We start from the raw sequence: 17,932 nt of genomic DNA, 5'->3' as shown, positions 1-17,932 counted from the left end.
ACCCTGACTGATGTGACATGCCTTGACAAAGTGCTGTCAAGACCTTTTCAGCTTTATGGAGAGATGTTTTACTGGTCCTATCACTGCAGCTGATTTTTGGCACAGATAAGATGAGCACTTATAAAGTAAGAAGACAGAGTATTTTTGACAGCACTGCTAAATTCTGTCTCTTGTGCTCTGCTCACTCAAAAGAAATGCAGTCCTACACTGGACAGACCAAATTTTCTTGCTGTTACTCAGAAGAGCACAACTCCAGTACAACTATATGTGGAAAGGTGGTTGAGAGGAAAAATGACTATTTGTCTATGCATGGGCAAGGAAAAAGTTCTCACCAAGGTGTGAAAACACTTATGTAAGGGAAAAGTAATTGCTAGCAGAACACAGGGTGCAACCAGCCTTTCATACATACAACCTATAAATTATAAGGTTCTCAATGGTTAAACCAAGCATGGCTTGGGATAGTTTCCAGTGAAGACTGAGCAATTTCACAGCTCCTGCCCTCCACATATACACACAAATCAAGGTTGGAGAATCACAGGCAAGAGCCCAGTAACACAGAAATACATAGTGACAGTCTATTACCATAAGCCGGGATTACCTGCTGTAATGGCACTCCCAGCGCCCGCAGGATATTTGTGTGCTCCCCAAAAACAGAGAGACGCAGATGAACACTGAAACGCTTCTGTAGAGGTAGAAGAACAAAGACTCCAAAGAGTGGATCTCCAAAGGAGACGCCCTCAAATTGCTCCAGGAGACTTATATAGAGATCATGGAAGGACGCCAAACCAGGGAGAGGAGCATCCAAGTTCAGGGAGTCCAGGGCCTTGGGTTGGCAATACACAGAGAGAAGGGCAGCTGTGTAGCGGTGGATTGGTGTTTCTAGAAAGAGGTCACTGCCAGTGAGGAAGACACACATAAGCCGTGCAAGCTTGGCAGCAGTCGGGATGCTCTGAAGGATTTTAGAACGCCAGGTTTCCAGCAACAAGACCCACTGCAGGTTCCAGGTCACAGTGTTGATGAGATCAAGTGGGAGAGAGTTCAGTATGGCCCCACGTGTCTCTGCATTAGTCACTTTGTTGTAGAGGCTGATAAGTGGAAAGAATGGCCAGTCTGAAGGCAGGATGGGCCCTCTGACCTCAGGAAGCAGCATTGACTGGATGAGGTAATTCTGCCCTTGGTAGGATGCCTGAGAACGTGTAAGGGTGGGCTGCAAGTGGACAAAGTGGGAGAGGTAGCAGGAACGAATGGAAGGCAGATTCTGGTATGATTCTCTCAGCAGGGCACCACGAGTAACCTTTGGAAGAAATGCTGCTGCAGAGCCAGGCTGTGCCAGTTTGGCACTGGTGCCCAGATGCAGAATATCAGAGAAGTCAGCTGCTTCTGGCCCACCAGCTTTCCCTTCACTGTAAGTTAAAGACAACAGTTTAAGAAACAAACAAAAAAAAACCCTGAAATGCCAAACAAGTAACACTTCACATTAATTCATCTCTACAGTCTTCCTGGAACAGTAGTATAGGCAGAGCACACGACACTTTCTACATCATTGAACTATTCTAATACAGAGGGCCTGTAAAGCCTCAGCTACCTTGGTATTTAGAAGGAATTCACAGAACCACATCTGGAGTCAGCAACACTGAGGCTGTGCCATGAAAACCCTCCACACAATGCCAGTCTAATGTGGAGCCTGAAACCCCTTGTCCAGAGAGGCAGCCTACTTACCAACACAGACATGAGAGTGCTGAGATGAAATACTGCATATCAGATAAAGCCTACACAAACTAGCAAGACAATTCTCAAAACAGAAGCTTTGCAGCTGGCAGTGGCAAGGTCAGGGGAGCCATACAGACTGATAGAAACTGTGCATGTGGAGGGTGTTTGTCAAATCCATATGCCACAATCTCAGGCCAAAGACTCACCATTTTGTTGAACCAACAAAAAAAAACAAAACACCACAAAACACAAACAAATCCACTAACAAATTTTCCTTCTTTCTGAAAAAACATAGTACCTCCTTGCAGCACTTTGGTTCAACCTCCTACAGGGATACACCATGGCTAATTTCAAACAGATTGAGATGAATAAGATAAACTGCTACCATCGTCTTGCCCAGATATGAGAGGATTCATATCTGAGATGCTCATGAGTTCTTCCAGTGTAAAGTGGAGGACATGGCATTTGTCAAATCAGCAAACTTGATTAATATGGGTTTGAGAAAGATTCACTGAGCTTTTAGGCTATGTCAAATTCTCATTTATTTCCATACTCTCAGGATGGAAGATGCTAGGCCTTAGGGATGATCAGTTCTATCAGAATCACACAAGCCTTGTCACAGAGGAAATCAAAAGAAACTGGTCACATTTTGCAACAGCGGTACATCAGAGAAAAATATGCAACCACCATGCTTGCCTGATTAGAAGGCTCCATGCCAGAAGAATATGCCAGTGAGTAAGTAAAACATAACTACAGGCCCTGTTAAAGGCCAAAAATTATGACAAAATTGCAGAGCCAATATGTTTTTTCTATTTTCCCCATGTTTTCCCAAGTACCAGACTAGAAAAAGGAAAAAGTGCAAAGCTTACGGAAGAAACTCTGGATTAAAGGCAAGATCCAGTAGGACCTCGTGAGCCAGATGCTCACTCCCTGGCAACAGACGGCTTAGCAATGCCATGGCAACACAGTGATGGAGTGAGGCATGCTGGGTGGAATCCGGACAAGTGCCTGCCTGTACAGGAAACAAAACCACAGATAAAAGCAGTTGTCAACAAGACAATCAACAAGGACAGGAGGGTCAAACAACACACAGATCTTGCTGCAAAGTGAAAGACTTAGGCAGAGTGCAAGAGCTGTCAGCATTCATACCGAGAGATATTTCTGCTTCCCCTGACTGCCTTAGATAGTCAGATTTCTTTTAGCAACACAGTTGAAAACTTTGTTATTACTTTATCCCTAAGAAAGGCAAAAATATAATTTTTACATCCAAAGTATTTTGGAACTAAATCCCCACATCAGTAACTGGAAAGATGTTATTTGCTAATGGGTCATAGAAGTCAGCAGAAGAGTTGCCAGACCTAAGTCAGATACAAGAAAGAACAAGGACATGAAGACCAGCTGTCAGTGGGGGAAAGAAATGAAAGGACTAGTAACGATACCATTCTCTGAGCCAACGCTAACACAAAGTACTGCAAGTGATATTCATGGCGCAGGATCCACGCAGATGAGGGAGTCACAGAAGGAGGTCCACTCTGCCAGCTTTGATGCAGATAATCCTTCAAGCCTCTGAAGCCCAGCACAGAGCTGTACTATAAAGGAATCACAAGTGGAGACAAGCAATATTAAGATTTGCTTTGGAGGAAAGCAAAACACAGCCCTATCCAGGGCCCACCCCCTACCTCCTCTCACATGACAATTCCTGTTGGCTACTCCAAAAGCCATATTTAAGAATAGCCTAATAAATATCTGCTTTTCTTCCTCAGGACTCACCTGCATCCATCATGACCATCTCCATCACAGATAACCAACAGTCACTGTCTTACAGTGTTCTGTAAGGCAGAAATCTGACCAGTGGCTTAAAATGTTTTTCCGTCATCTGGCCAGATAGTTCCATTAGTAGCCAATCAGCTAATTCAACACAACATCCCACAGGAAGGCTTGGAGAAACCTTATGCTACGTATTCCATCTTTCTAGGACATTTGCTCTTTAGAGTCTGAAATCTTCCATAACTCATTCATCCTAAAATTCAGAACAAACCAAAGTAGGAAGGACCCTCATCAATAGCACACATTCTCTTCTTTAATATTACCCCATTTTTCTTTGTTATATATGCTTCAACCGTGCTTTTCCTCCACTGACACTCAAATTTTATATTTTGCTTAGCCAAACAACAGCTATTCAACTCTTCTCAACATTCTTTATAAATACATCCTTTAAGCATCCTTCTTTATAAACACATCCGTCCAGCTTTTTAGTGCCAACTGAATATTGGAATTCAAAGACAAGATATTTTTCTGATCCTCATCCCATTTGTTCTGAAAGTCCGGCTGTTTCTCTCTATAATTCTTTAATATTTTTAAAATAAAAATGCACAACAGTTTGCTTTTAACAGTCCTTCTAACATCTCTTTTATGCCAGGGAAGATACAAATACTAACCTCTCACAAGGATATCATCATTCACCTAGAATTTACAGTGAAAAGGTTTATTCTCACCTTGCTAGTCAGGCCCTTATGAATGTGAGTGATGTTATTGATGAGAAATAAGAGGGCAGTGAGGAAGGGGAAAGGTGACTTGGAGCCAACCAGGCTCAAAGGAGGTTTGCCTCCAGTGCAACTCAAAGATGCAATGCTGCTGACAGATTCCGGTGCCGGGGAACAGGACAGAGGGTTGCACAAAGCAGAACATGGCCTATGTGAAGAAATAAAGGGAGATGGGTTAGGTCAAAAGCATTCACAGTGCTGAGGAATTATCTTGTTGAAATGTTGCTATCTGAACTGTACCACACATTGCAGTAAAATGGAAGCCCTAAATACAGCGAAATACAGCAAAAGCCAAAAGCCAGTGTCTTAGCTGGTACACCAAGCACTACTGCCATACAAGCTAATGCCAGTGAGCTGTCAGGAACTCTTCAGCTAAATTGGTCACAATGAGCAGAAATACTGATGCAGTGACGCATCTCTGATGTCAAATACTTGAAAGTGTTGGACCTTTGATTTAAGAAAATACGCCGTTCCCCACATACATACGCACACCAGGCTAATAAAGCTGCCCACCCACTCGAGACATTTCCATAATAAACTTGTAGGCAAAACCAAAAAGCCAGATTATATCTAAAATTGACATTGCAAATATGCTGCCCTTTATGTACTAATGAAATGCATATTTTGAAACTGTATTGCGAAAGAACGTAGCTTTAATGGACATGTCTGTGCAGACCACTCTTGGCATGTGTGTTCTCTGTAGGTGAAACTACAAATTCCCACACCAGCAGTGCTTGTGGGGCCCAGAGTAGATACATCATGTCTGTATAGGTAAGACCACCACAAAGAGGAGTGATCACAAGCAAGCTGCTCAATGCTAATGGGGTAATAGGGCATGCCCTGTCAAAGATCTGTATCATTACTCTATGGCAGAAAACTAATTGCTTAAATGCATTGCTCTTTCTACCACTAGTATTACATGTAGGAGATGCATAAACACTTGTGGGGCTCACAAAGTACCCTGAACTCCTGGACCTCAACTGCCCAGAAAGTTTAGACAAAATTGTAAAAATATTAGGGCAGAGATCAATTGACTCTGGTTTTTACCAGCCAGTGTTAGGAACAGCTAGAATTCTTGTGGATGAGCTTTTATAGCCTGACCAAATCCACTGTCTTCAGACCGCCAGGACAGGCAGAAAAAGATCTAATGAGTGCTCTTGTGTTGGAAGCTTCGGTGCCAAGAGCTTCAGAGCTCAGTTTCAGTCACAAAAGAACATGGACCAAACTGTTTGGTGGCCATTAAAACACACTTGAAAACAAAGGTTTCAAGTGCCCTTTATATCAGATATTCTCAGAGGCGGATGGATGCCTCTCTGACTGCAAGTCAGGCCTTTTAGACTCCCCACTCCAGAAGATTAATCACAGCCTAGGTAAGGAGGCTCCCTCTACAGCAGAAAGACAGAATATCTGCAGTGCTTAACTGTTCCCAGAGCCAGAGCTTATGTTATCCAAATGTCTGGAAGAACAGTTTGGTATCTGTTCTTACATTTCTCTACAGGGGTTTTCAAAGCCCTAGTGAAGCTCTGTAGGAGATTGAAGATTTGAATCTAGTTAAGTTCTTTCATATAAGCAGCACCACACAGAGCACATGAACAGTACATGAACACACACACTCACCTCACCATGTAAGAGCGACTCAACTAACGCTACTTGTGCTATTTTTTTTAGACCAGTGAAACCAAAGAAGAATCAAAACCAAGAGTGACTAAAATAATCTGAAATTGATATGAAAAGCCCAGCTACATGGCAAAGCAGAGATGCAGCAGCACCAGTAGAAAAAGAGCTGCAAACCTCTGCAGCCATCATGCCTTTTCTGTGAGGGGTGAGAGGACAAAGCAGGGTGTAGACACAGCCCTACTGCACTTCCAATTCCCATGCCTGGGGCATATTCCACAGGGAAAAGAGGAGAGAGGGGGGAGAGCTGTCACACAGTACAGTATAGAAATGGGGCTCCCTTAGCTTTTGACAACAGCATCTTAGCAGTGGAATGGTTTTACCTGAGCAAGTCCCACATGCTGTCTATGGCTGGCTGGCTGAGAAGGGGCTGCAGCACCTCTGATGTCAAACGTTCCAGTTCCTCTAAGCAGTCAACTGGATTGACTGATGGCTGTAGAAGATATGGAGAATGACAGGAAAAGAGAGTGAATGACCCTAGTATCCAGTGATAGCAAAAAGACAGACTGATTTATTTACTTCCTCTGTGTTTTTTATCTTTTTGCCAGACCCCATCACCTACATAGTGGTACTGCTCTAGGTTAGAGCTGGCCTCACTGCTAAGAGTGTGGAAGTTGAGAGCTGGCACCTCACACTCAAGGTGTTCTCACACTCAAGTATTAAAGTGCAACCCAGAAATTCTTAACTGGCTGGAAGCAAGATATGGGATCCTTAGAATCAAGATTCCCTAAATTAAAACTTAGCTAGACCCTCCTCTCCCTATGATCTATATGTTTCTATTTCAATTGAAGATGACGCAAAGGTGATCAGAACTACCTTGAGAAATCTGAGAGTCTGCAAAAAACAAAACAAAACAAAACAAAACAAAAAAAAAAAACCAAAAATACAAAAAAAAACAACAACAACAAAAAAAATCAGCTGCATATAGTGTGATCGACCTACCCATCAAAGCATTACTGTGGATGAACACTGGACAGAGGAGGAACTGTGGCTTTTAGAAAATCATCTAAATTCTTCTGACCCTAGTAAGCAATATTCCTGGTTGAAGGAACATGCTGGCAAATTTTAACACTTTTAATCTTCATTAGAATGCTGCTTTGGGATACAGAAATACTCATTTCCATTACATAAAATTTGATTTTACCCCAGGTGAAATCCACCTCCAGAAATCAGTAAAACCTTTGTGAAGATGTTAACCTTAGTTTTTAATAGTCTAACAAAAATATTCCAAGAAGGTCCTAGCATACACTCATCTACTTACTATACAAGTTGAGTTTTTCTGCACTAATCTATTCAAACATGATATTATTTTTTTTAATCAGCTAACTACAGGTAGATGACCAAACTTCTCTTTAAGTGGAATTCAAAAAGCCAGCATAATTCAATGACTGAAGAAATTGTTTCATCAGTCACTCTTCTGGGATATCTGCAAAGGTTAAAAGGGAGCATTAACCTCTTGCCTGTCCTGCTTCTCTAATGCTCAGGACATAATCACAGCCTATAAAAGGTATACCAACCTTCAGGGCCCTGAAGACATCTTTGAGAGATACTGGTAGTTTCCACCTGAGCCATAACTAATAAACTCAGTTGCTTTTGGCAAGTTTCAGAGGAGTTGCACAAGTGTGAATAACTACAGCCATTAAATTACCCCCACACCTTCAACACAGCTCTCCCAAGTTGGAACTCAGACGTGTCAGTTGGGCAGTAAAGAGGAAAATTGCATTTATCTTTAGAACATGAATCTTTAAGGTAGCTAAGGTGTAAGACATTATTCTTCAACAGCATCACACTGACATGTCACCTTCAGAACACTCACTTTAAAAGATGATCACATACCACAACTGTGTGTTGCAGAATTTGACCTTGAATGTCAGTGCTGCAACAAATAAATTTATCTTTATTATTTCCTATCCAAAGTTCATACAGCATGACCCTTAATGCTCAATCTTCCATCCAGATGATTGCAGTGTAGGTGTCCACATGTAAGCTCTCAGACCAAAGCAAATGCAAAAATGCATTACTTGATTTATCCCACTAGGAAAAACAACTGCAGAATAAAATTACATTGTATTTGCTTCGTGCTTTGGTGCTCTGTAGTAAATCAGAACAATCACAGCACTACCACATACCTTGATTGAGACTGATCCCAAAGGATGAAAGGACAAAAAAGGAAGCCATACTGCTAATGTATAGGGTTAGCAGACTTAAGTGACCCTGAATGTCATGCAGCTTAGATATGAGCTGTGGTAACAAAATCAGTGCTCAGCTTGATGTCTTAATACCCTTCTTTTTCAGAACTGCCTGTAAGTTCCAGTTTTCAGAGGTAATACACAAGCTGATGCTGGTGAGATGAGAAGACAGCCTGTATTTTCAGGCCTTACCTGTTGGCTGTAAGCACTGTAATAAACTCCCAAAAAGATCACACAAGTCGTGGTTAGAGGCTGGAGAGTTTGCCAAGTTTCTGTCTGGGATAGCTGCTGAAGGATTTTTTTCAGACTTGTCTCAAGGAAGGGCTGTAAGCCTGACACTTGACTCCATACTACTGGAGGAGGTGGGATTGGTTCACTATCTTCGGAGTTATTGCTGAAACCCAATGGAAAAATGGCATAGGATAGCAAATAAATATCAAACAACTGTCTCTCTAAATCATCAATTTTAATAGAAAGATGTAGTCTAGAAAATGATATCCAATAGCATAACTAGGAGGAAAGTCCTTGCATAGTCCCACAACCCAAACCAAATAATTTAGGCAGAAAGGATAAATGTAGAATGTACTTTGAAAAGCTGAAGTTTCTTCTCCTCCACTACTCTGCTCCTGAGCTATGCTCTAGCTTTACCAGCAATAGTACTTCAGTACTCAGCTTTAGTTTAAGAGTTTCTTGCTTTTCACCAGAAAAATTACATGTGTTTGCAGCAGATCCTACTGCTTTGATGTCTATCAAAAACAACGACCTCTTAATCCTGACTCACCTTGGTTTCTGCAGAGAGGTTCTTTCCTCCAAACCTCAACACATTTACTGTCTTTACTCCCAAAAGAAGTTCAAAGCAGCTTCCTACCTCATTTCAGCAGGGTATTTGGCTAACAGTGCCCTTTATGCCCCCTAGCTTAATGTAGATTTTGACTCCTGCCTCTGGCCATGCTAGTAGGCATAGCTATCAGACCAGAACACTACTTCTGACCTTGTGTCAGAGGGAATACATCCCACCATGCAAGCGCTCACATGTCGGACAGTAAACAACTGAAAATGAGGGGGCAAAAAAAAGGTGACAGCCAGGTCTCCAAACCAAAGAAAGGGAAGATGGGATGCCAACTATTGAGATGCACAGAATGGTGATTTAGAGAGCCTACCTGCTTAACTTGGCCTGCAGCTCTGCCGCGTATCCTGCTGTTTGTGTCACATGTGTCAACAGCGTAACCACTGCTGCAGCTCGCTGCACAGACAACTCAACCACAGGGCTCTTCCCACTGAGCAACTCGGGCAGGGACTGCAGTATCCTCACCAGCACAGGGTAGAGATCACTGTAGTATGAATTACACAATGGATATGGTTGGAAAGGAGATCTGGAGATCATTTGTACTTCAATTCCCTGTTCAAGACAGGCCAGCAAGACCAAGATTGCACAGAGATACATCCAGTCAGATTTTGAGTATCTTCAAGAATGGAGAGTTCAGAACCTTGCTGTGCAACAATGTCCCTGTGTTTGATCACCTTTACAGTAAAGTTAGTAAAGATTACAGTAAAAACACTTCAGAATTTCCGGTATTTCCATTTGTGCCCATTGGCTCTTCACTTTCCACTGGAAGAATCTGGCTTTATCTTCTTTACACTCTCAAATAATTTCTTTATAAAGATTGCTAAAACGTGATTATGAGAACCATCACCACCACAATAACAAAAATAAACTGAATTAGAAAAAAGATGACAAAGGAAGACTACTGCTATTCCAGTTTCATCTGAATGGGACCTACATAATACTCTGCCTCCAAGCACTCTGATTATCTCTTGAAAAAATTACTTTGATTTTATTCTTGCTGGGGAATAGTTCTCAGATTCTCAGAGACACTTATATTCTTGCAACCGTAAGGAATCTTCTGCTGTTTCTTCCTCAACATTACTTACACTGCTAAAAGAGTACATACAGTTTTTACTCTTTTTAAATCATATATCAGATTGTGCCAAAGAACACAAAATGCTGCTGTGGATGAGAATCTCCCTTCTGAAACTCAATACTGGCCTCCCTTTTACTCCATTTCAGAGCAACTCCACAGCCATCTCTCTTCTTCCAATTCAATGCAATTACAGGAAGAAGATTTAATGCTTGAGGCAAGTCAGACGTACACCAGGTGCAGACCTTGGCAGTCAAGCATCAGAACTTGTCCTGACCTGGAAGCTGAGGCACCAGTCTGCCCCACTCGGTGAGGTGACCACGGCCCACATACTGCCCCTAGGTCAAGCAGATTCAGTCCTGGGTGTGCTGCAAACCACGTGTTTTGATGTCATACAAGCACAGATTATTCATCCCTTCAAGGGGAAAAAGATGCAGCCCTAAAAAGCTCTCCCACTGTAAAGCAGAAACAACAAAATAGCAGTGCTTAAATACAGGAGATCGTGAACAAGCAGAAGAAGGCAATACACAGCATGAATACCCTTAGTAAACGAGTTTTACTGCAGGCAGCGAGAGAAAGTGAGGTGAGACACCCTGAAGGGAATAGAGACTGAGCCTGGAGAGCCCTGTCTTTGCCCCTTTGAACAGGATGCCCGTTGCCTCTGTAGTGCCCTCCATCCCCACGTCTCCAGCTCTGAGCTGTACCTGTAGAGGTCGCAGGCCTGCCCGTAGCCGGCAGCCACAGCCCACAGCCGGAAGGATTCGGTGCTCAGCCTCGTGGCTTCCTCCCTCGGCAGAGGCACATCCAGAGGCTCTTCAGCGATAAAGCGACTCAACCGACTCTTCATTTCAAATTTGTTAAGCTGTAAAACAAACCAAGGAAAAAGAAAAGGATGAAGAACAAAAAAGACAAAGGGCATCAGCTGCATGCATCATTACCTCATTGCTCTGACACACACAAAGAGCTGCAGATTTCAATTCAGCTCGTTCTGAGCTCTTCTTGCACTGCTCAAATCTGCTTTTATTTTGTGCAATCTTAAGGAGCAGATCATTAAATGGTCACTGCCTATTAAGAGAGAACTATCCCTGGAAGAGATGCCTAGGGTTACCTAATCCATTCCTAACACAAATCAGCTACACTTAAATAATTTCTGATGAATTTTTGTCTGCCCCCACACACTCCTGTTTTGGATGCTCTCTGCAGCATTTAACTGATTTTTTTAAGGAAAAAAAAATCAGACATATATCAGATATATATCAGATATAATTATCCTTCCTTAAATAGTCATAAATACAACTCTCTTAGTCAAGCTTACATATAAAGATATACTTTGTGAAAAAAGATGTCTACAAAAGTACTGAACTGATGCTGACATTCTTTTGGGGAGGTCACTATGGGTTTCAGAGGTTCTACAACCTAAGTCTTTCTATAATTCAGTGTTTATTTTATGCAAAGGGTACCTCCTGCCTATTACTTTCATAAGGTTATAGAATTTTTATGCCTAGGAAATGTTCTGAGGTTATTTTGGTATGGAATTAAGCATGACATGACTCATTTGCAGTTCTCTAGAAATAATTTTTATCCTCCCCTACATCTGGGTATTTTTACTTAACCATAAAAAAGAGCTTCTCTTTCCTTCTCCCACACATACAAAAGCTTCTATGTGATCTGTCTAAACAAATGAGGCAACAATGTCTTTTTCACAGCACAAGGACATATTATAGGTAATTTAAATTTCAAATGCTTTAGAGACATCTTTTAGGGAAATCAATGAACACCAGCAAGAAAGCAAAGGAGCTGATGAGTCAAAACTATAAATTCTGACACCTCTTCTACAGAAGACAGGACAAAGTCAAATTTACTTCCAGGAGGAAGATGGAAGAACTTTGTTGTTAGTTAAATAAATTCCTACATTGGTGGTTTTGATTTAGTTTTTTATTATCTTCCACTCCCATGTTTAAATGCATGCAACAAAACATATGAGAGTGTAAGAGTAGCAAAGCCTGAGTGTCAGGAACCTTCTAAGCAACTTTTGCACGCCTTGAAATACCTGGAGTACATAAAGCCTGAAGTAGAAAAATATCTGAATTTTACTCTGTTATGTTCCTAGTATGACTTAAACATCCCACTATCCATCACTGTTCTCTATATTTTACAGCACAGACTGGTGTTCTGTTGACAGTAGCATTTTCCTGGACAGCAATTTGTTAGGTGCTGTTAACAGCAGTGAACCAAAAAGCCTAAGAAGTGTTTTTTGCACTGTAATGGGTGCTGCTCTTGGTAGTTTTCATGCATTTATAGCACCAGCATGACAACCTACATGAGGGAATGCAATTATCTCTGAAGTGGAAAACTTGTCCAGAAGTTAAGAGGCATTGAAAACACCAATGAATTATCACAGTTATTAAGACAAATTAATGGCAGAAAAGTTCAACCAGGGTTGTAAAACACAAGGATAGTGATTATGTCTCTGGTTTATACAGTCTTACGCTGCCTATCACTGAAACATGGGAGTGTACAGAGCATCACACATCAATGCATGCTCTAAACATCTGTTCCTGGTCAGTATCACCCTGCTGGGCTCTGTGACTTTCACATGAGTGCATTACACAAACCATAAAAAAGCAGAGTAAAACATGAGACAGCTCATCTACCATTATGCAGGAGAAGCATCATTATGATGACGCTGTCAACAATTCCTTCAAAACACACTAATGCACCTTCCTCACCCTGTTTTCTTCAGCTTCAGCTCACAGTCACCTCCAGTTAGCTTTCTGTCTTTATTTAGGGAGTAAGGCATAGAGAACCAAGGCCTGTGCAATCAGAAAAGCTCTTCCAGTAACCACTCACCAGCCTGGCTGTTGCATTTCGGCCTCCAGATGCCAACACCCTGATGAACTTCATAGCACTGGCACAAGCAACTCCGTGGAGACTGGTAAGTAAAAACCCTGGTTCAGCCACTTTGGGATCCCACTGAGTAGGGAGAAATTCCCTGACAATGGTCTCAATCAGTCGAGGACAGTCAAGCAGCTGCAGAGAAATAGCAGGGAGCACAAATAACTAAAGGTGTGCAGTCATGCAGACATGCAGAAGACATGCAAAACAGATAAGTTTGTCTGATCTCCTTGCCATAACTTCACCTAATCTTTCTTCCCTTTCCAAACCTTTCTCTATCGTTCCCAAGCTCTTATACAATGGGAGATTTACCTGGCTGCATGCTTCCGAGGAGTGCCTTGCTATATGGGTGAGGATGTGCAGTATATCCAGGACTACTGATGGAACAGGTCGCACCACCTCTAGGATGTACCTTAGCCGGTGCTGGATCCTTGTCTTCAAAAGTCCCTGAAAGGTGTTAAAAAAAAAAAAAAAAAAAAAAAAAAATCAATCTGTTAGGATCTAAACAAGTGCTTTCTGTACTTCATTCGCTGAAAGCCAAAAGGAGATTACATCTTCTTCAGAGACTGTTTTGACTGTTTTAAAATTGGCAGTCATGAAACAAATAAGTTTCTGTGTATTTGCAAATATGCTGGCAAATGAGCAAGAATTATCTGAACAGAGTAGAAACAACTTTAGTTCTGTTCTGAATCAGACCACTGAAGGGGTTTAGATACTTGTGTTTCCCAGAGTATAAAACTCTAAGTGACAGGGAAATAACCTTCCCTATAAAAGACCATTAAAACCTACTGCTGGTGAAAAAGGTTCTTGTGGTCCTTGAATAATTTTGGCTAGACACCACCTTCAGCTAATGTAGCACTCTGAGAGTACTTATCACATCAGAGAAAGTTAACAGAAACAGAGAACATACATAACTTCCTATTTTGAAGTAAGAAAAGAGATGCATCGGGATGATGTGATTTTTTTTTTTTAAATGATCAATGCAGTGCCAGAGTGCCAGGAAACAAATCAGCAATTTATGTAACTGTGTGATGCATTCCCGATTCTGGGAAAAGGCAAATCCATAATACCTGCATTCATATTACTGATACTTTTAAAAATTTGCAGCCAAGCAAGTTGTAGCTCTAGGCCTGACCAAGTTCAGCAGCTAGTTTAAATACTCCTTTTCCAACTGTGTGGAACAATTGGGTTGTAACAGCCAATAAGCAAGCATGAAATGGAACCGCACAACAATGGGAACAGAGGGGAATTTGATCCCAAATACCTTCTAAGTTCAGGCCACTCAGAACAAGCTGAATTACTCTGAACCATGACACAGTTTACAGAATCAGAAACTGATCTCCTATCTACCACTCTTTTGTTACATTTTTTAAACAGTGCCACACACCTAGCAGAACACATCTGAAATCATGAAGCCTCTAAACAAGATCAAATGCCCAAGTACAGTAATTCATGCACCCAATGATGCTTTTAGACCAAGTGCTGTTCAAATACAAGCTCAAGGATTAAGTGATGTGATCACAGGTTTTAATGATTGCAGCAGGCAAGAGGGGTGCATTGGCTCCACCAAGGCTGAGTTTGAGATAATAAAGTTTGCTATTTTTACATCTCCTATGAAAAATACAGGATTAGGTTTAAAATGTGGGAAGAATTCATTCTGAACACTGTAAAAATCTTAATCTGAGAAATGCAAACATGACATTTGGGGAAATGGTAAACAGAACAGCCACCTTATGTCAAATAAAAAAAGAGTATCACTGTACAAATCTACTAGTTCTGAACTATCTAGCTGTAATATTCTTGTCTAACTTCTAAAAAGTGCATATAGACATTTTAATAATTGCTGGAACCTTTTCATTTTTAATTCAAGTATGTGAGCCTGAAAGTCATGACTGTATGCAGTCTTTCAGGACATCTTATCTGGTCATCAGCATGTTTGTTGTTGAATTCCCTAGAAGAAGTTAAGATATATTAATAATACTGAAATGACACAAGTCAAATCTCAACATTTTTAGAGACCAATAAAATTATCCTCCTGGTAATATATGACAGAAACACAACAACCAACAGCCAGGAAAGAGTTCTAATTCTTGTTCAGAACGTTCTTGTCCAGCATGCACAGGAGGGTGGATGTTTCAACAGCACATACAGCACTGTGCTGAGCCTATTTTCCTAAAAATATTCTGGGTCTAACTCTGTGCCTACCTTTACAACATCGTATCGGGCCACATCTGGGTCTGGCTTGTTTTCATCCTTTAATTTTTTATTTTGAGATTTCTCTGTTCCATTTAACTCTTCCTCTTCCTCCTCTTCTTCCTCCTCATTGTTAGGGACAAAGGGGAATGCAGCCATCCCTTGGTACCATGAGAAAGTCCAATCGAGATATTTCTATAAGGAGTGTTAAAGCATATAGAATAAAATTCTTATAAAGAAAGACAAAAGGACAAAGACAAAAACTTTTTGGGGATGCTTTTGAATATGGAATGCTTTATTGATTCCTATATAATCCCAAGAAAACGTGAAGACAATAAAAGCTATTCTAAACATATACAAGTATGATTCAATGCTTTTTCAGGGAAATTGTTTTGACCTTACACACACACAGATTTGGAAAAACCCTGAAAAAGAATTACTGTGATGTGAATTAAATTTACTACACAGCTAACAGAAATTCAGTTTAACTGGAAAAAAATTAGGATTATAAATAGTAAATAAATAAATAAAACAACTACCAAGGCTCTAGGCATTAAATGGAAATTTGGTATTTATTGGCTTCCTATTTTTGGACCTGTGTGGAATTTAGGTCACAAATAACACAGAAAGATCATGCAATTGATATGATAAAGACTGCTTAGTCTATTTGTTCATGTTTGCTTCACTTTTGCTTGAACATCCCTCAGCTTAAGCAAATAGAAAAACCTCTTTTTTTGTTCACAGCTGATGACAGTGTCAGGTACTCTCAAGTTCTAGGGTAACAGCCCAACTAGGGTAATAGTTCCAATTTTTCAGAGAGGGGATTGCTCCCATAAGAGACCTACTTCTCCCAAAATGTTTTAGAATATGAAAGACAGCCAAATCAAATGCTTGTACTGCTTAATAACTGCTATAATTTTCTATTTCCTGCACCCACAATCAGAAACGAACACCACATTAGACAGAAAAGTAGTGGCAGACTCCAATTGCCAAGTACCAAGGAAGCACAAGCTATTATCAGACAAAAAAAAAACCCCAATGCAATGTGAACTAAAGATGGTGAGTGAATGGCACAGTCAGAAGAGGCCTGACTTGAGGGGATGAAGCCATGAGTCCATCTGGAATACAGAGTTCAGGACTATAGTCTTCCTTCAACTAAGAGAAGGAAAAGCCTTAAGATGAGGTAGCTGGGTCATTAAAGGAAACAAAAAGAAAGTTGCTTCTTTCCCATAGCCATTGAAGGATGAACAAAACCTTCAGACAGCACAATTTTTATGTGTGCTGATCTTATGTGTTTATGGTGTGGATAAATCCTATTTGTCTTACAAATCCTGGAGCAGAAGGCCACGCTTCCAACCCTGTCCCTTTCTCAGAGATCTTCTGAAATTCAGCAACACAAGACTCTAGGAAGGACTCTCTGTGTCAGAAAATATACTGACACAGCATTCACAGTGCTGCCTCTGGCAGCAAGAGTCAGCAATCCCCACTTACACAAGACATCTCACCACAAGCTTTGATCTGAAAAATCAGAGCACTGCAGACACTTATAAACCAGAGTAACACCAGAGGAGAGAAAAAGTACATTAAGAAACTGATTCACAGTATTAACTACCTACGATGGGTGGGCAGCACTCGTGTAGCAGAACTCCATTAGGCTCATAGATAGAAAAGTAGCAAGATATGGAGAAAGCTACCTACTCTGTCATTTCTCTTCCTTCCCACTAGGGATAGCTCTACAGGCCTGGTAGAAGTTGCAGGGTACTTCTACTCCAGCTCTTCTATCACCAGCCCCTTTGCAGTCAAACAGAAAAGTAGCTCTCAAGGAAAGTACTTGGAAGACAGTCTATATCAGACTGTTTCTATCCAGCCAGGAGTACATCTTAATCTGGCTGCTCTAGGCTGTCTAGTAGCCTTGAAAATCTTTTAAAGTCAACCTTCTAACAGGTGAAAAAGCACCAGTGAGAAAATAAACACATGAACAGGCAAAATTAGGTATGCAGCAGTGTTACAAAAACACATGGGAACAGTAGAAAATGGTCAATGAGAGAAAAACAAAACAGCATTATTACGAGGCATAAAGGAAAGCACAGAGAATATTTAATCTGTTAAGAAGCAGAAAAACTATGGAATAAGAAAACAACCTAAGAGAACATATTAAAAAAATAAATTCTACATATACATTAGTAGTGGCCTAGATTGCAAAGATATAAAAAGAAGAAACTCAGCAGCATGCACTGAATTTAATCATAGGGCAGAGGTAATTCAAAGAGTGAGGAAAAAAGATACCTGAATCTCTCAAACTGGGATAACACACTCCATCATCTGTCTCAAAGCACAGCAATTACATTCTATTCACCATTAAGCTAACATGTCCAGTAAACCTTTGTTCAAGCTAGTTACCATGTCTTCTCATTCTGATCCTTATAAACAGGTCAGCATGAAATCAAATCCAGGTTCTGAATGATTATCTTACCTCATCATCAAGTGACACCAGCAGAGCGTGGAGAGCACCAACAGATGCTGCCATGACATTTTCCACTGTGTCATCCAGCGAGAAGCGGAGCAAGAAGAGAAAGCCAGCATCAAGCAGCAGACGCAGAACGCTGCCCTTCAACGAGGAAGCAAACTCTCCAGCCCTGGCCTGGAAAGTGCCAGACAGAGCCAGGGTTAAGGCTGTGTCATCTCAGCTGGATACATCTCTGGGCTCTCACATCTCAACATTTTACATCTTTGCCTCTTTCCACTTCTACTGTAAAGCTGCTAAACTGTGTGGAGGTTATTCTTCCTATATTTTATCCTCAATTCATTC

At 41.0% G+C, this 17,932-nt stretch overlaps 1 protein-coding gene across 4 annotated transcripts in view; it reads right to left on the bottom strand.

Annotated features, from left to right (window-relative positions):
- RPAP1 (RNA polymerase II associated protein 1) overlaps window positions 1–17,932 on the bottom strand; it is a 40,902-nt gene that overhangs the window by 5,959 nt on the left and 17,011 nt on the right. For 3 of the 4 annotated variants that reach the window (XM_053944982.1, XM_053944977.1, XM_053944981.1), the window contains exons 11-22: window positions 17,597–17,764; window positions 15,136–15,318; window positions 13,243–13,377; window positions 12,886–13,065; window positions 10,740–10,897; window positions 9,277–9,447; window positions 8,309–8,510; window positions 6,251–6,360; window positions 4,206–4,401; window positions 3,150–3,299; window positions 2,580–2,722; window positions 599–1,403 (exon numbers count right to left, since the gene is read on the bottom strand). In XM_053944982.1, the coding sequence (XP_053800957.1) occupies window positions 599–1,403; window positions 2,580–2,722; window positions 3,150–3,299; window positions 4,206–4,401; window positions 6,251–6,360; window positions 8,309–8,510; window positions 9,277–9,447; window positions 10,740–10,897; window positions 12,886–13,065; window positions 13,243–13,377; window positions 15,136–15,318; window positions 17,597–17,764 (2,601 nt within the window). The remainder of the gene's footprint in view (window positions 1–598; window positions 1,404–2,579; window positions 2,723–3,149; window positions 3,300–4,205; window positions 4,402–6,250; window positions 6,361–8,308; window positions 8,511–9,276; window positions 9,448–10,739; window positions 10,898–12,885; window positions 13,066–13,242; window positions 13,378–15,135; window positions 15,319–17,596; window positions 17,765–17,932) is intronic. The other variant, XM_053944983.1, reaches the window with a different exon arrangement.

This window comes from Vidua chalybeata, chromosome 6, assembly GCF_026979565.1.
Source record: "Vidua chalybeata isolate OUT-0048 chromosome 6, bVidCha1 merged haplotype, whole genome shotgun sequence".
NCBI lineage: Eukaryota > Metazoa > Chordata > Aves > Passeriformes > Viduidae > Vidua > Vidua chalybeata.
This window is presented reverse-complemented; position numbering and strand designations above follow the sequence as displayed.